We start from the raw sequence: 18,367 nt of genomic DNA, 5'->3' as shown, positions 1-18,367 counted from the left end.
ATATTACGATATTAAATTAGCTGATTCCGCCTTGGTCTTCATTGCTTCATCCAAAGTCGACAGGCATATTATGATAATCTTTTGCTGCAGTTTTTTTCAGATAATTTTGAAGATGCAAACATTGGTTATTTTTCAGACTTATATTTCAGTTGTAGTTGTTGAAATTAGTAAATTCCCCAATTCATTTCAGATCTTCGAGCGTTTTAATTCCCATTCTTCAAATTGTATAAATGATTTGTCTATCCTGATGGTTTAAACGATGGATTATTGACTCGTGGTATTTGAAGAGATAGAGTTTCTTCATTTTAAATTCTGTTTTATTTGTTTCCATGTTCTTATTGTGTTATGTATAATTGGTTTGTATTATAATTTTTATTATTCAATTGTCTTGGTGAGAGGATGGTCGCTCAATATTACTCGGGGTAGCAGTCCCCTTTTTCCACTCTCTACCATCCAGTCCGCCTGCTGTGCAGAATTGGCCAGCAGGTGAATCATATTTTTAATATTTACTGCCCAATTATAATACATAAATTAGGGAGCGCTAAACCCCCCAGCTCTTTTCGTTTATTAAGGTGTGCTATTTGTATTCTATGGGATTTATAATCCCATATAAAATTTGTAATGTCTGAGTCCAATTTTTTGAAAACTTTTTTTGGGGGATATATAGGTATTGATTGAAATAGGTATAGAATTTGTGGTAAGAAAACCATTTTAATAGCATTTATTCTGCCTATTAAGGACATCGGAAGTGTTTTCCAGAATTTAATCAGATTATTCAATTTCTTGAGTAAGGGATTATAATTGGCTTTAAACATATCCTGGTAATTTCTAGTAATTTCAATTCCCAAATATTTGAATTTTTCTGTAGCTATTTTAAAGGGAAATTTCCGAAGATGTGTTGAGTCTTTTGGTTTTATCGACATAATTTCACTTTTGTTCCAATTTATTCTATATCCCGAAAAGGATCCAAAGTCCTCAATTAAATTTAATATGTTTGGTATACTAATTTCCATGCTTTTCAATCAAAACAAAACACGTCAATCCACATGCATTTCCAGATGTCAACTCTTCATAAAGGATAATACTCTTCCCTTAATATACCGTATCCTCATTGTTGTAATGTCCTGTGATTTGCATCATTTACACAGGTAACACTGCTAGGCAACTCAAATACTCACGTATGATTTGAGCAGCTATAGATTTCTCTCATCCTCATTTTGGGAAAGCAGCTGAGATTTCCATGAAGAAATTACTTCTATATGCAATTCTGTACAACGGGAATACAAGGCTGTGCCCAATACACGTGCTGGGACTCTGTGTTTTGCATATATTTTATGATAATCACTTGCTTCAAAAGTCTTCCACCATCTTTGAATTGCAAAGACATCATTATCTTTACATTTTCATTCCTTCGATTTAATTTCTATGCAAAGGGATCATTCCCCACCCGAGTACTAGACTGGCAGAACACACCTGTGCACACAAATTAGACTTCAGACATTTTGGATGTGCTATATAAGTGGTGAGAACAGCACTAATGCCACAATATGAAACAACAAACAAAAAAAAACATTAAAATTGGTACATTCTTGTTTGGGAAACTCATTAAAATGATTTGGATGCTTCATGAAAAATAAAACATAATGTTTACATTTCGCAGATGCTACCCACTTACTAGATGGGTAGCTGTCAAGTCATTCACGAGCTGACCCAAGTAGGTTCACATTTTTATTAAAAGATCCCTCAATGACAGCCACCCCATGGCTGCAGGCTGCACCAAATTCCTGCAAACAGTGGTGGCAGACTGAAGGCAGTTAGCACTTCCTTGTTACATAAACATTTCAGAGGATGTTTCTTTCAAAATAAAACAGGCTTTTCCATCCTGAGCAGTTGAAGCTGACCTCGTCCAGTTGAATCTAGAGTACTGCAACACATTATGGACTTCTGCTTTATGGATAGTAGAAAGGTTTAGTGCAGCGACAAGTCAATTGTCTGAAGATAAACACAAGATGCTGGAGTAATTCAGCAGGAAGGCAGCATCTCTGGATAGAAGGAATGGGTGATCCATTGGGTTGAGACTCTTCTTCAATTCTCTGGCCAGCTCTTGAAACTAAAGTATGGTTTGTACAGTTACCAATCAAATATGATCAATAGAAGGCAAATGGCAGGGGATTTGGGAATGGAAATATCCTTGAATATCAAAAGGAAGTGATTAAATACTCGCAGTGGAGAAAAAACATTATTTGACACTTAAACTGGCAAGCAACATTCATACCACACATCAGCACATGCCCCAATGCCATCAGGTCTTCTGCACAAAGCCATAAGTGTAATTATCTGAGGACTTGCACATGGAACCAATCACCAGCAAACCTCTCCACTTTTGACCTCATCATAAAGGGAAGGTCAATGATTAAACTGTTCGTTTGGCCAAGAATACTGCCCAAAGAAATGACCATAGCATTGGCCTGGAGCCGAGATGTCCACCCCCCAAAACTTAAGCTAGCTAACATCCAATTAGTTGCGAATCTACCTTTAATTTTCCAACTTTACCTCAGTCATATAGCATGGGAACAGGCTGTTCAGGAATGACAACAATGCAAGAAAAGTGTGATCAGGTCCATATATCTTAAAACACAGTGATGATTGTAAATTATATCTTGGTAATACTTTACTTATATTAGACAATTAGAAAATCATTTAATAGTTACATCACAGAAGGATAACCATTTGGCCCATCAAGTACGCGTCAACTCTTTGTATAGCAACCCTGTCATTCCCATTTCCTTGGTCTTCACCCATAGGCCTGCAAATTACTCTCCCTGAGTGCTTATCCAATTCCCTTTTGAAAACCCTAATTGTCTCCCTTCTCACCACCTTTACTGAAAGTGAAGTCCCAATCATAATCACAACATAACAATAAACAAGATTCACATTTACCATTTATTCACTAGAACAATACTAGTTTGTGTACACAATCTTCATTAAACATCATACAGATGGGAGGGGGAAATAACTCCAACTACAAAAACAAAACAATGAATGCAAAATTCATCATTAACACTACTCAGGAGGCACATCAGAGATTCTGGTATAATGCAAATTAATAGCTGGTGATTTAGATTAATAGTTCTTTAATACTTCTGTAATAATGTTCACTTTTTAAAAATAACTTAACTACCAAAATCAATGTAAATGTCATCAATGATCAGAGACATTTAAATAAGTTAGAAAAAAAACGTTGTTGACTCATGAGATGTCAGGATCCATTGCCTGAGGCCTTATTTGACACACAGAGCTTGCTGCCTCTCTGCATACATGCTGTGTGCAGAGAATTAGCTTGTCCAAACTTCCACACCCAAAAAAAGCAAATGTGGGTGGGCAGGGGCCGTCAATGGAAATATGGGAACGGGTCCAATGTTTTTACTTGCCAATTTATTTTCAATATTTTGTGTTCCAATTTGCTGAAATTGTTGGTAGCTTGACATGAAGATGTTCTACAGTGCTAAATGCCGTTTGTACCTTTGTGAAAATAACATTGCACAGGTATAAACCTGGATCATAAGTCAGGTTCAGGTTTGGCAGTAAACGATGTCAAAGTAGCAACCAGATTTTGGTCAGCTGCTACCCAGAGAAAATACAAACTTATTTTTACTTTGTTTTTTAAAATTCATTTTTAAGTAGATGCTGAAATATAACATTCAAAAGCAAAATTATTTCCCATCCCGAGTAAGATGAGCTATCGCTTTGATCTCCTTGTATCTCTCTGGATAAACTCAAAGTCAACAGGGACATGAATTATTTGCATTTACTAGGCTTTGGGAGGCCTTTTTCTTCCCCATTTATCTTATTAACTGAGACTATCAAGCAAAAACCTTCAAAACATGGCCTTCATATCAAGCTGAGATGCTAATTTCAGGTTATTTATTATCTCATTGAACTGGTTCACAGTAAATTCTGACCTGATAAATCATCACTAGTTTTTAGTTTTATAAAATATTGAGCCATTAGAAAATATAAAAGCATTTAAGGATGCCTATGTTTAAATCAAAGTTTAAAAAAATACACACAAGTACTTTCATGCCTTACACCAATTACAATACTTGGTAATTTTGTTGTGTTTTCCTCACACCATAACTCTTCTCTCACTGCCAAAAATATGAGGCATTTCTTCAATAGTGATGGTGATGGATGAAGTTAAAAATCAGTTTGTGGGTGAGGGTGAGTGTAGGGAGAGGAACACAGTTAATTTAGAAGTCATGACTAGTTATCAATCCCCCAGTTAACTTAATTGAATGACTGCTTGCAGTCCTCCAACTTTACAAAGTACAAGGGAATAAAATTAATGAAATCTGCTCTGAAAGCATTGGATGAAAATTATTTTCCACCTCAAATAAAACATCCCATGAGGTGACTAATCATTTGCAGTCAGTTCCCACCAGATTGTGAATCAGTGGGAAAGGCTCTTATCTAAACCCATTCACTGTCAGATTCAAAAGTACAGCTGCATCCAGTTAAGAGCCCCTTTTCTACATGGGTTTTCATTCATACCCTTTCTAAGAACAGAACGAGAAGGAGACGGAGGGCTAAGCAACCCCTATTGCATTTAAAGGCGAGGTGGAAGGAGGTGACATTCAATGGAGAGCCAGGAGACCACTCTGTACGGAATAAACAATGACACAAAGCAACCCACTGGGGTCAAGCACCATATCATCATTATCAGCGCAACTTGGAGATAATTCCTCCATGTCTTCACTAATGACACGTTCTTCAGTACATGAAAACATGACAAAACTGAGTTGGGGTTAAGCAAGGTCAACCTGTCCGATTTGAACCTCGCCCAAACTAGAGCGAGACAAATAGCTGAATAAATACCCAAGCAAATGGGCAAGTTGATGAGTTACACCATTTCCAGGCACTTACTTTTCAGCAGAACCAACCCTGGCCTATAATTATTGCTAACCTTTGAGTGTCACGTTCCCTTAATAGCTTGAAGCAGTTCAGTATTTATTTTAAACCAGCCCCAACAAAAATTATACTTTACAGAGTTGTCATTACAATGTAAAAAGTTATCATTATGAATAAATGTTCAAACTGGGTGGGGAAACATTACTTCAGATCGCAGGTGCTGTTAAATTACTGTCATCTACTTTGCTCTTCTGTTGAATGGTGACCATAATACATCCGATACTACCCATCTTCATAGGCAATTTAAGATTCACTGTAGGAACAGCAACGGATTCAGTATACCTGCTATTTGGATATAAACTAATATAAGTAATGGGATATAAAAAGTCAAAAAAGATCCAGTTTACATGCCAAACTTTGTTCAGCATTTTCCCCATACATCTATTCTTTCTTACCAAATGAATTTTGTTTCAGTCTGCACTCACTGACCACAATCACAACTAACTACAATTCAATAAAAACCTAATCTGGTCGACTTAACAATATCCGCCACTGCCACTGTTTTTCCTCCCAAGAGCAGAGCCACGTATACTTTTAGATTACCTACAAAACATAAATACAAATTTCATAGCAGACTAGTGAAAATAATGTACAATGAACAAAGGACTAATCTCAAAATATAGTTTTGTCTGTTGCTGAAATACAAGCAGAACTTCAAAGTTGGCAATGACAGCCGACGTAGAAGATATTCAGAATGCAACAATATGCTGAATATTTAATTCTAAGGACAGAATCTCCCCAGGAACAAAAAACACAAAAGTACATTTTGTATCAGAATTGTCAGAATGCAATGTTTTAAAATTTGTGATTGTGAGAATCTGATTTCCCTGACAGATCACTGTTCCAGCAAAAAACAGCCAGCCTTCTATTTTAATTGAAGAATGTCACCTCCTGCGTTTTCTGCATCCCAGAAAAGAAATAAGTTGTAGTAACAGCCGCTCTGTTCCATCTCCCTGAGCATGCAGTTTCCTGATATAGATAATATGAATGGAATTTGCAAATAAACCTTTTTTCTTCTTGTTTTCATATTTCATAGACTAAACTATCTTTGTACCAATCTACTGCTGGACTCTTCAGCTGCATTACTTGTCAATAACCCCAAAAGGTTTGCAGAATTTAATTTGTTTGTGTAACATTTCAGAATTGTTCATGGAATAAATTGCTTTACAATAAACATTGCTGCTAAATAATTACCGTACAATGAGGAACATTACTGCGCTCCAAGTCGAAGAACATTTTTTCATTCCAGCAAATTGGTAAAATATAAATATCTGTGTTACACCTGCCATTTGCACCCGAGCTCAAAACAAAAACAAAACATCCAGAACAGAATGGATTCAGAAAGTCTAGAGCCAAAACAATAAATGAACTTAAAAAAATTATTGGGCATTGGAGTGGAAAATGGTACCCAAGTAGATTGCAAGATATTGATAAATAAATAATTGGAACCAAGGACAATAACTGCATAGAGAGGGAATTACATCAGCAATCCCTCTCGTCAGATAATGTATTATAGCCGCTTCTTCAGTTCCAGAAACCCAGGTTCTATCCTGATCAGCGGCATTACCTGTGTGGAGTTTGAAGTCTTCATTTGACTTACATGGGTTTTCTCCAGTTGTTACATTAATTAGCCACTGTAACCTGCCCCTAATGTGTAGTTAAGTATAATAGAATTGATGGGAATATAATATTAATGGAGAATAAAAGGTGCAAGTGGAGAATAAAAGGCGCAATTAGTATAAATGGGGATTTGAGCTACGGCTGGCTGTGGTTTTGCCATGCTCACTGTGCGCTTGTTCTGCGATTCTGGATGGTGGAGGTCCTCAGAAGAGGAGAAAAATACGCCTGCGGGCCGGATAATTTCGGGTTATGAAGCATGTCTCGCTTCAAGAGAAACTTTACAAGCTATACAAGCTAACATTAGACAACAACATGGCAGACTGAACACTATGTGGAGAAATGTGAAATTATTATCCACATTAATAGAGGAAACAAAATGCTGTGTTTTTTAATTAGCAACTTAAAAACATTGATGTTCAAGGAGATCCAAGTGTCCTTATGCAGGTCTCTAAAAGCTTACATTGTATGTGGAAGCAGGCAATTAGGGAGACACAAAACACAATAGCCTTTTTAATGGTTTGAGAGCAAGTGTAAAACTGTCTTACTACAATTATATAGAGTATTAGTGAGATCGCAGCACAAATATCCTGCATGATTTTGTTCTTGTTACTTAAAGAAATGCTGAATTTACTTAATATCAAAGGGAGTACAGCAAAGATTCATTAGACTGGTTCCTGGGATGGGTGGTCTGTCATTCAAAGGGACAGTGCACAGCATAGGCTTTATTCACTAGGAGTTCAGAAGAATGCGAGCTGGCTTAATTGAAATGTATAACATTCCAAACTTTACACAGTAGATGACGGAAGGGTCTTTCCCCTAGATAAGGTGTTAGGAACCAGAGGACACCACCTCAAGGTAAGGGACAAGCTTTTAGTCGTGAAATTAGGGAAAATTTCTTCAGTCGGATGGCAGTAACGTTTTGCAATTTTCTAGTCCTGAGGCCTGCGGAGGCTCTGAATTAATTACTTTCAAAGCGGAGATTGATATTAAAGAAATCGTAGGACATGATATTTGAGGCGGAAGATCAGCCATGATTTGTTAACTGATGGAGAAGACTAATGGGGTCAAATGGTCTACTTTTCCTATGGTATGTGATTTGTCTTACTTGCTTCTATTAATGTTTTTTTCCTCATAAAAATGGTTATGAAACTAAGAAGCAAGAAGATATTGGATTGCTCACAGTGAGGAAATAGTAAATTATTTGAAAATGTTGATCAATTTGGGGAAAGAACAAGTACACTCAATTATGCAGGAACATTGACCAATTAATTAATCAATCTCTCTCCTATAGTTCTAGATTCTAACCAGTAAAAACAGCGTCTCAGCAGTCTCTACCCAGACAACCCGCAAAGAATTTTAAATGTTTGTTTAATCAGCTCTTTCTTCTAAATTTCAGAGAATGTAAACTATTTCTACTTGATGGGTGAATTGAGAAGGTATTTCATCAATATCAAACTGAACATAGGAAAGAGAATAGGCTATTCAATCCTTGGAACCGGAACTATTTTGTAACAGGAAAGCATTGCCTCTTTATTTTCTAGCCCTCCAGGTACAAAGTGTGACCATTGTCTTTTCACCGCTGACCATAATATCCAGGCCATTGACTTCTAACTTCACAATGAAAAGATGAATTAAAAAATTAAACTTGTAAAACCCAGGCCTAGAAGACAAACTTGGAAAAGTCAATAACCCACATCCTTTGAAGTAGCTGGCAAGTGTATGCCTTATCAGAGATCTATAAATTAGCAACAGTAATCAAGTTGGCCATGAAACCAATCATTCATATTTTATAATATTTACTATTTTCAGTTTAATTCTTTCTGCTGTAATCTGCTGAATATATTTGCCAGTTCTTCGTCATGTGATTATAATTACATTTCACCAACCTCAAATGTAATTGACATATCCATGCTCTCATGTTAAACATTCATAGCATATAGGTAATTAAATACAAACATTTAAATTTGCCCTATACAACAATTACATTTTGTTTTAAATTGATCCATGAAGTTTCAGGGCTCATAAGCACATCAAAATTAGAAGCAGGAATAGATCAGTCAGCCAAATGCCTACAGCCCCATCCATTAAGAATTTCTACACAAGGGCCATATTCTTAATTTGCATTCATGTCTAAAAATTCAAGTATCTATCAATCTTACTAATGGAGGAACAGCACCTCATATTCCACCTGGGTAGCTTGCATCCTGATGGCATGAACGTTGAATTCTCCCAATTTTGCTAGCCCTTGCCGTCTCCTCCCCTTCCTTAACCCCCGAGCTGTCTCCTCCCATCGCCCCGCCCTCGGGCTCCTCCTCCTCCCTTTTTCCTTCCTTCTCCCCCCCCACCCCCCATCAGTCTGAAGAAGGGTTTCGGCCCGAAACGTCGCCTATTTCCTTCGCTCCATAGATGCTGCTGCACCCGCTGAGTTTCTCCAGCAATTTTGTGTACCTTCGATCATCCAGCATCTGCAGTTCCTTCTTGAACACTCTTACTAATGGAGGAGTCTTGTCTATTCTCTGGGCACCGAGATGCAAGATGTCAGATGCAAGTCACACAACAAACTGCTGGTGGAATTAAGCGGGCCAGGCAGTTTCTGTGAGTCTGGGAATGGACAGTCAAGTGGAACCTTCATCTGGACTGAAATAATTGAGGGGAGATAGGCAGTGTAAAAAGGATCCGGAGAGGATGGGGGTAGTTAAGTGGATCCAGGTGAAGAGATGATGATTGGTAAATGGAGTCGGGCGGAGACAGGAAGTGTGCTCCCTCTCTACTCCTTCAGGCCAGATGAAGGTTCTCAACCCAAAATGTTCACTGTCCATTTCTCTCTGCAGATGCTGCCTGGTCAACAGAGTTCCCAGGGCAGAGTGTTTACTCCATATTCCAGTATTTGTTGGCTATTCAGTATCTAGATACAAGGCATTGCCAACCGCCAAAAAAACTACATAGAAGAAGAAGAGGTAGATACAAGGCAAACCACATGAAGAATCACAACTGGCGAGCACTTCATACAAAACGCACTTTAACGCAATTTCAGAACAGCATCACCCCCTACTGCACCAAATACCGTAGCTGTTTTCTACTACAAGTATCATTAAAACTCTGGACTACTCTGATTCAAATGGATTATCGCTGCCATTGGAAGTACAAGGCTTTCGTTTACAGTGGGATTCAAATCCACACTCCTGTAGTTAAAGGATAGTTCCTGCTGGGTTCCTGATAATTCATTTTCTGGCAACGGTATGCCTTATTTACATTGAACACTTGCATCACATTTCCCGTTGGCTACCAACCAAGAAGATGAATGAACAACTTGCATTCTTCCCCCCAAAACGTATGTCTATTTTAAGACCATGTAAAACCTCGCTAATCATCCGAAAATGAGCTTGTCAAACAAATTGTCTTTATTAGGGTCTGATTAAAGGCAACGGCGATTTGGGCTGTGGATTCACGCACAACTAAAGTGGTCAGCTCGAATAAACATACAAAACCAATTAGCAGATAGGTGACAATGGATGGTTTACATTGCTCTTAATTTAACAAATGCATTGACCACCGCTGTGCACAACACCCCCAAAAGACCCACAAAGGCATGAAAGGGAATTAATAGCAAACCTGATTAATGTCCTGCTGTAATCCTACATCAAACTTTTTTTTTGCTGCACGAAATTCACGATCAATTGCCGCGCAGTGGGAGGAGGAGTAGAGGAGGAACTCGGCGCCGGGATGTAATTATTATTGATTGAACACGCAAGGCGTTGGAGGAAGTTTGCCCGTTGTGAGGTTAGAGCGTGATTTCGGAGGAGGGAATAATCCTCCTTCGTGCGGTCCGTCGTTGCCTTTGGTATAAACGAACGACGCTCATTCCAAACACACGAACGTTTCAAGTTGTTCGCGGTTAGGACTTTAGGCGATACAACAACGCTTTACCAAGGACCCCGTTTTGTAATTGCATTACCCGCCACAGATGAGTGGGAGTTAGTTTACCATCGTGTCCTAACAGAAAGGGGACTAACAGGGTAACATAAATAAAGAAACTGCATTTTACATTATATATTCCACGATCCCAGAAATAACGTTACAAGAAAAAACTCTACAAAGTTTGGCTTTTACCAACTTTCTCATTCTGAACAAACGCGGCTGAACTGCATTTCAATCTTCCCTTAAAAGAGTGGCTGCTGATATCAATTAGGGTGTTGTTTAAAGAAGTGTAGCTTCACTGTTTCTCCGTGTAAATATATATATCTAGGCAACGCAATTGCGAATAACGCAACGTAATCGTGAATAAAATGTAATTGGTATAGTTGGATTATGTGCCAATGTATGATATCCAATATTAAAACTACATTTACCAGGAACGAGTGTTTTTAAACAACGCATCTTAATGTTTAAAGGGTGGAAGCACTGAATTTTCATTTCGAATTGCAAGCTCAGCTTTCGGACTCTGTTAAACCATCTTGTTTAAAAACAACAAAAAAATATTCGACACATCTTCCGTGTAGGTGAAGAGAATATTATTTTGGATTATTTTTCGCAATACATGAAACTCACACCTCCCTCCTCCCCCCATCGATGGGTGCATGGCCAGTCATCACCTACCGGAAAAGTCCGAAGAAGTTTTGGCAAAACTGCTCGTCCAAATCAGACCCATCACGCTAACCAAAATCACATCCAAACGTAAGCAACGCCTATCTGGATGAAACATCCTTGGAACATTTGGGATTAGTTCTCCAAACTTAAGCTCCTTCCCTTCCTCGATTATTCGTTCCGGAAAGTCACATTTCGAGGCTAATGTTTCATTGTGGTGCCAGCCCGTCCCATTGCTGGAAAACAGATCGCTGTTGTTAGCTGCTGGGAGCGTTTAGGGAAAGTGAAGGACGAGCAGCGCAACTCAGTGACTTAACGTAAAATTGACAGGCTCCCACCTGAGACAGCGCCTTGCCGCCAGGTCCTAACGTCCCTCCCTTCACACCTATTCCGACCAAACAACTGCATAACCTTACTGCATTCAATTTCTAAATTCTCTACACTGCATTTGGTTGATTTGGATGAGCAGTTTTACCAATCTATTTCCACTCTAAAATGAATTCATTTAGTTTTCAGCTTATTCTTTTACCGCATTTATCAGATTTCAATATCTTACAGTGTTAAAACAAAAATTCACAGTTTCTCCTTAAAATATTGATCGTTGATTGTATATAAAAAAAAGGTTTAGGTTTTATTAAAGGTTCTGATAACTACGTAACATAAAAACAATCGTGGAACTGCAAAGCGATTTCCAAATGCGCGTCCGGTCACTCATTTATCGATTCTAACATACTTGCGAAAATATATAGATAGATGCCGGTTTACAAACAAGAGACACAAAATGCACAGTAACTCAGCGGGTCAGGCATCTCCTCCAGGGATGTTGTCTGACCCGATAGGTTACTCCAGCAATTTCTGTCTTTTTTTTTGGAATTAATATTCTGCTTATCCTGGTAGGTTCGATATAGACTTTGCAAATTCAACGTGTGCAGAAAGAATGATATACTGCTTCAGGGAGTAACAGCTTTGCGGTCTATAGTACATGGCTTTCAGAGCTGTCGACCCGATTGTGGGAATGATTGGACAACATACCCAAGCACCAACGAATTACCTATGTGTGATTCTGCCATAAAAAAAACAAAAAATCTGGACTGCTCCAGTCGGTTGGCCTGAATATTCTCCAACAGTTAACAATCCAATATGCACCATTGGTGGCCCCGAACAAAACCACAAATTATATTCCCTACGATTATAAATGGAAAGCAGAATGCCTCATTTTTGGTTTGATTGCTCTGTAATTATATATTGGATCCTCCTCCAGAATCTCTGCTCCATGAGGGATACTGCTTTCCATTTATAATCATTTGTGGTATTGCTCAGGGCCACCAATGCTGCTGACAGTGCGAGCCTCACTTGGTTTTTACCATCACCAACAGCTGCTGCAATAGCTTCTCCAATTGCCAATAGCTCCAAATGTTATCTGCAACCCCCAACCCCATCTTCCTCTTTTTGAGTCTGGCTCTTGATGACAATCCAAGCTTTTTGCCTGTCTGTTCTGGCATGTGACAGACTGACAATTCGTTTTTTTCTGGCCACACCCCTGTTAAGTGGCTTAATAACTTTACACAATAGACAATGTGAATTGAAGTTTTGTTACTCTCCTGACCCACCATTTCCCACTCTGTCAAAACTAGAGATGTTCTAAAACTCTGATGTCCACATCCTAACTCACTCCAAGTACCATTCAGCCAATATCCTTCTGATTGCTGAGCTACATTGACTTCAATTCCTTGTGTTAAAGTACTCACTGTATGTCCACTCCATCCTCCTACATAGAAACTCCATGCTGATTAATTTGATGTATCCACAACATCCTTTATCTCACCATTAGTGACCATGCCTTTAGCCATCTAGCTTAATGTTCTGCATTTAATGTTCCAACATTCCACACCTCTTTAATAGCCAATAGGTGCAGGAGTAGGCCATTCGGCCCTTCGAGCCATTCAATGTGATCATGGCTGATCATCCCCAATCATTCCCGTTCCTGCCTTCTCCCCATATCCCCTGACTCCGCTATTTTTAAGAGCCCTATCTAGCTCTCTCTTGAAAGTATCCAGAGAACCTGCCTCCACCGCTCTCTGAGGCAGAGAATTCCACAGACTCACCACTCTCTGTGAGAAAAAGTGTTTCCTCGTCTCCATTCTAAATGGTTTACTCCTTATTCTTAAACTGTGGCCCCTGGTTCTGGACTCCCCCAACATCGGGAACATGTTTCCTGCCTCTAGCGTGTCCAAACCCTTAGCAATCTTATATGTTTCAATGAGATACCCTCTCATCCTTCTAAACTCCAGAGTGTACAAGCCCAGCTGTTCCATTCTCTCAGCATATGACAGTCCCGCCATCCCGGGAATTAACCTTGTAGACCTTAATCTCCTCTAAGCAGTCCTTTAAACATGGAGACACAAGGAACTGTAGATGCTGCAATTTTTGCAAAGTGTTTACTTAAAGGGTTTAACTTTAGTTTAGTTTATTGTCATATGTTCCGAGGTACAGTGAAAAGCTTTTGTTGTGTGCTAACCAGTCAGCTGAAAGACTACTTAATTATAATCGCGCCATCCACATGATAAAGGAAATATCATTTAGTGCCAGATAAAGTATGAGTAAAGATAGTCTGAGGGTCTCCAGTGAAGAAGATAGTAGCTCAGGACTACTCTCCAGTTGTTGATAGGATAGTTCAGTTGCCTGATAACAGTTGGGAAGAAACAGTTTCTGAATCTGGAGGTGTGCGTTTTCACATTTTTTGTACCACTTGCCTGATGGGAGAGGGGAGAAGAGGGGGTGAGACTCGTCCTTGATTATGCTGGTGGCCTTGCCGAGATGTGGTGTAAATGGAATCAATGGAAGGAAGGTTGGTTCGTGTGATGGTCTGGGCTGCGTCCACAATTCTCTGCAATTTCTTGCGGTCTTGGATGGAACTGTTCCCAAACCATGCTATGATGCATCCCAATAAAATGCCTTCTATGGCACATATGTAGAAGGTGGTGAGAGTTGTTGGGGACATGCCAAAATTCCTAAGCCTTCTAAGGAAGTAGAAGTGTTGTTGTGCTTTCTTGGGCATTGCTTCGATATGGGTGGTTCAAGACAAGTTGGTGGTGATAATTACTCCTAGGAATTGAAAGTTTTCAACCATCCCTACTTCGGCGCCATCAATACATACTGAAATGTATTCCAGTTCACTTCCTGAAGTCAATCACTATCCGCTTTGCCTTGCTGAGAGTGAGAGAAAAGTTGACACAAAAAGCTAGAGTAACTCAACGGGTCAGGCACCATCTCTGGAGTAAAAGGAATAGGTGACTTTTCGGGTCAAGATCCTTCAGATTGAGAGTCAGTGGAAAGGTAAACGGGAGATATAGAAGGTACATAGGACAAATTAATGTTGTCTTGATACCACCGGAGGAATTTAATGGGTCAGGCAGCATCTGTGGAAAGAGTGGACAGATGTTTCGGACCTGGACCCTCCTTCATACTGCAGAACATATGGGAGTGGGGACTACTTAAAACATATTTATTTGACTCAGCTCTTAGTCATGTTCATAAATCATAGGAGTGGAATTAGGCCATCCAGCCCATTGAGTTTACTCCGCCATTCAATCATGGCTGATCTACCTTTCCCTCTCACCCCATTCTCCAGCCTTCTCCCCATAACACATGACACTCTTATTAATCAAGAATCTGCCGATCTCCGCCTTAAATATACCCAATGACTTGGCTATTGGTGGCAATGAATTCCACATATTCACCAACCTCTGACTAAAGAAATTCCTCCTCATCTCCTTTCTGAAGGTACGTCCTATTCTGAGGCTATGCCCTCTGGATCTTTGCTTCTCCCACTTGTGGAACCGTCGTCTCCAAATCCATTCTATCCAGGCCTATCACTATTTGGTAAGTTTCAATGAGATCCACAGTTCTCCTTCTGAAGTGCCTTCAAACGCTCATCATACGTTAACCGAATCATCCCAGGGATCATTCTTCTAAACCTCCTCTGGACCCTCTCCAGAGCCATACAGATATGAGGCCCAAACTTCATAACTCTCTGAAAAAGGCAACATAAGTAGATAGAGTGTTAATGAAGGTATGTTTGCCTTCATTGGTTGGGGCATTGAGTATATGAGTCAGAATGTCATGGTGCAGCATTATAGGAATTTGGTTGGGCCTCATTTGGAGTATTGCAGGCAGTTCTGATCATCCCGTTACAAGAAGGATGTTGAGACTTAGGAAAGGGTGCAGAGGATGTTTACCAAATGGATGCCTGGATCAGGAGGTATTAGCTACAGGGAGAGGTTGGATAGACATGAATTGTTTTCTCTGGAATGTCGGAGGTTGCGGGAAGACCTGATAGTTTATAGATCTTTATTACTAAAACTCTTCTCTTGTTTGTGTGTATGTATATGTGTGTATGTGTGTCATCTGGGCACAATCTGGTTAATTCCTATTTTCTTCCAAACGCTAGGCCACAGCCTTCTCATTTTCACACACTCTACTCGCTTTTTCCCCCGTGGAGGCGATATACATCTTCCCATCGCATTTCCACCTATATTCCCGAAGTTATTGATCCTTCAAATTTAAAAAACAGCCCCAAACTCACCAACTTTCCTCTGGCAAAAAAAAAACCCGAGAGTGACGTCACAATGTGCGCCCCCCTCCCCCCCCCCCCCCCCCCCCCCCCCCCCCCCCCCCCCCCCCCCCCCCGCATTAGGAGACGGGACCCAACGGCCCACTTGGTCTAGTAGTATATAAAATTATGGGAGACATAGATAGGGCCCCCCTTCGGAACCTTTTTCCTAGGATCGAAAAATCAAATATTAGAGGGCATAGCTTTAACATGAGAGAGGCAAAGTTTAAAAGAGATGGTGCGGGTCAAGCTGTTTTACACAGAGGATAGTGGGCATGAACCATGCCTTCTCTAATTTTGAGATAGCCCTTGGGCTTGGGATGGGGCCGTGACTTCCCCGAGAAAGAAGCCACCCCCCCCCACCTGGGTCCGGGACGAGCCCGGAGATTCTCCCACAAGTCCTACTGGACTCCACCTACTTCCAGGGTTGGCTTTTTACCGTCCCCCCTGACCCCCGACTGCTCACGTCTGGGAAGGGCCTCAACACGAAACGTCGGAGGGAATTCCTTCTCTGCATAGATGTTGCCTCACCCACTGAGTTACTCCAGCATTTTTGTCTACATTCGATTGTTCCAGTATCTGCAGTTCTTTCTTAAACAAAAAATTCTGAATTAAACTGGTAGATATAATAGATAGATATAATTTATTGCCACACAACCAGGGTCGGTGGACATTTGGGTTGTCAGCAGCAGTACAATAATAAAGAACACACAACCACAATAAAACTGTAACACAAACATCCACCACGGCATTCATCACTGTGGTGGAAGGCACAAAATTTGGCCAGTCCTCCTCCATTTCCCCCCCGTGGACAGGACCAGAGTCCAGAGTCAGTCCAGGATCGGCTCTTCCTCACCGGAGACCGCGGCTTTAAGATGGTGTAGGCCGATCGGTTGAGATTTAAAGACTCCGCCGCAGCCAGAAGCACTGTAGACTGCAGGGCCAGCGGTCGAAGCTCCCCTCCAGGGGTGATGGTGAGTTCATGCCAGACCCGTGGTAGAAGTTGGCCGCGGGCCGGCAGTGATGGCTTCTTCTTTCCCCGGGTCCCCCACGAGGGATCCCGGGCTGTAGACGCCGCGCCAGCTGGAACTCTGCAGACCACGGCTTCAGGCTGCCGGCAGCCCCGGGCCAGCGAAACGGAGCGCTCCCCTCCAGCGAGCCCCAGCGAGGGCTCACCCGCACCACAACGAGAGTCCATGCTGCGCCCGCCGCTGAAGCCCCAGGCGCGTCTCCGGGAAAGGCCGCGCCGATCCTTGATGTTAGGCCACGGGGGAGGCGACCTGAAAAAATTCGCCTCTCCATGGAGGAGGCGACCGAAGCGGTTTCCCCCTTACACCACCCACACCACCCCTCACACAAAACACACGAAGGAACATTAAATACATACTTTAAAACATACTAAAAATTTTTAAAAAGGTTGAAAAAACTGACGCGCTGCTGACATGGCTGCTGCCAGAGCAGCGCCCCCCTACAAAATAACCATATAACAATTACAGCATGGAAACAGGCCATCTCGACCCTTCTAGTCCATGCCGAACACATAATCTCCCCTAGTCCCATATACCTGCGCTCAGATCATAACCCTCCATTCCCTTCCCATCCATATAACTATCCAATTTATTTTTAAATGATAAAAACAAACTTGCCTCCACCACCTTCACTGGAAGCTCATTCCACACAGCTACCACTCTCTGAGTAAAGAAGTTCCCCCTCATGTTACCCCTAAACTTCAGTCCCTTAATTCTCGTCATGTCCCCTTGTTTGAATCTTCCCTACTCTCAGTGGGAAAAGCTTTTCCACGTCAACTCTGTCTATCCCTCTCATCATTTTAAAAACCTCTATCAAGTCCCCCCTTAACCTTCTGCGCTCCAAAGAATAAAGCCCTAACTTGTTCAAAATAGAACCATATATATACAATTTCACATATCATTGCTAAAAAGTTGATTACAGCAAATGTGTTGAAGTGTGACTGTAGCAGAGTATAGTAAGACAAAGTGCTTTTGAATACAATTTCTTGATGTGTAATATATATCCAATTCCTTTATCATTACACTACACGAGTATGTTAAATAAATGTCAAGGAAATAGAAGGCATTTTGTAACGTTTATTTGATCTTTAACTGATTACTGTTGCTAATTTAGCCAAATTCATCAATGCCAAATCACTTATGGCAGCATAATCAATGTGATTTGTGCAAAAAATGCATAATTCATAAGATATCCTTCATAATTTATGGAAATTAAGATGTTGTTACATGTGACTTGTCACAATTAAACATTTAAATGATTCCTTACCGAGTATTACAGAAGCATTCCTGAACACATATCAGAGAAAAGTGCTGCCTGTTTTACAAATGCGTTGGCAGGAGTGCACGCATTTAGAGCATTATTCATGTTACACATAAATCAAGAGTCTAAAGAAGTATTCAGGAAAAAAAAGGGGCATGAGATATAAACAGCAGATATGGCTTTTCAGGGTAAGTTAACCATGTCATATTCTATTCATTTGTAGGTTGTGGTTACAATGAGCCCCCATCTGCCCTTAAGAAGTTGGTACCAATTCATTTTCTTGAATACCTGCAG

The 18,367-nt window shown here is 40.5% G+C and overlaps 1 protein-coding gene across 5 annotated transcripts in view; it reads right to left on the bottom strand.

Moving 5' to 3' along the window:
- LOC129697238 (protein eva-1 homolog C) overlaps positions 1-11,513 on the bottom strand; it is a 271,653-nt gene extending 260,140 nt beyond the window's left edge. For 2 of the 5 annotated variants that reach the window (XM_055635592.1, XM_055635591.1), the window contains exon 1: positions 11,185-11,500. Coding sequence is in view for 3 of the 5 variants with exons in the window: in XM_055635591.1 (XP_055491566.1) it covers positions 11,185-11,290 (106 nt within the window). In the remaining 2 variants the exon portion in view is untranslated. Of the gene's footprint in view, positions 1-10,200; positions 11,106-11,184 lie in introns of those variants that run through there. The other 3 variants (XM_055635590.1, XM_055635589.1, XM_055635593.1) reach the window with 3 other exon arrangements.
- Positions 11,514-18,367: the final 6,854 nt, after the last annotated feature.

This window comes from Leucoraja erinacea, chromosome 5 (genome assembly GCF_028641065.1).
Source record: "Leucoraja erinacea ecotype New England chromosome 5, Leri_hhj_1, whole genome shotgun sequence".
Lineage (NCBI taxonomy): Eukaryota > Metazoa > Chordata > Chondrichthyes > Rajiformes > Rajidae > Leucoraja > Leucoraja erinaceus.
This window is presented reverse-complemented; position numbering and strand designations above follow the sequence as displayed.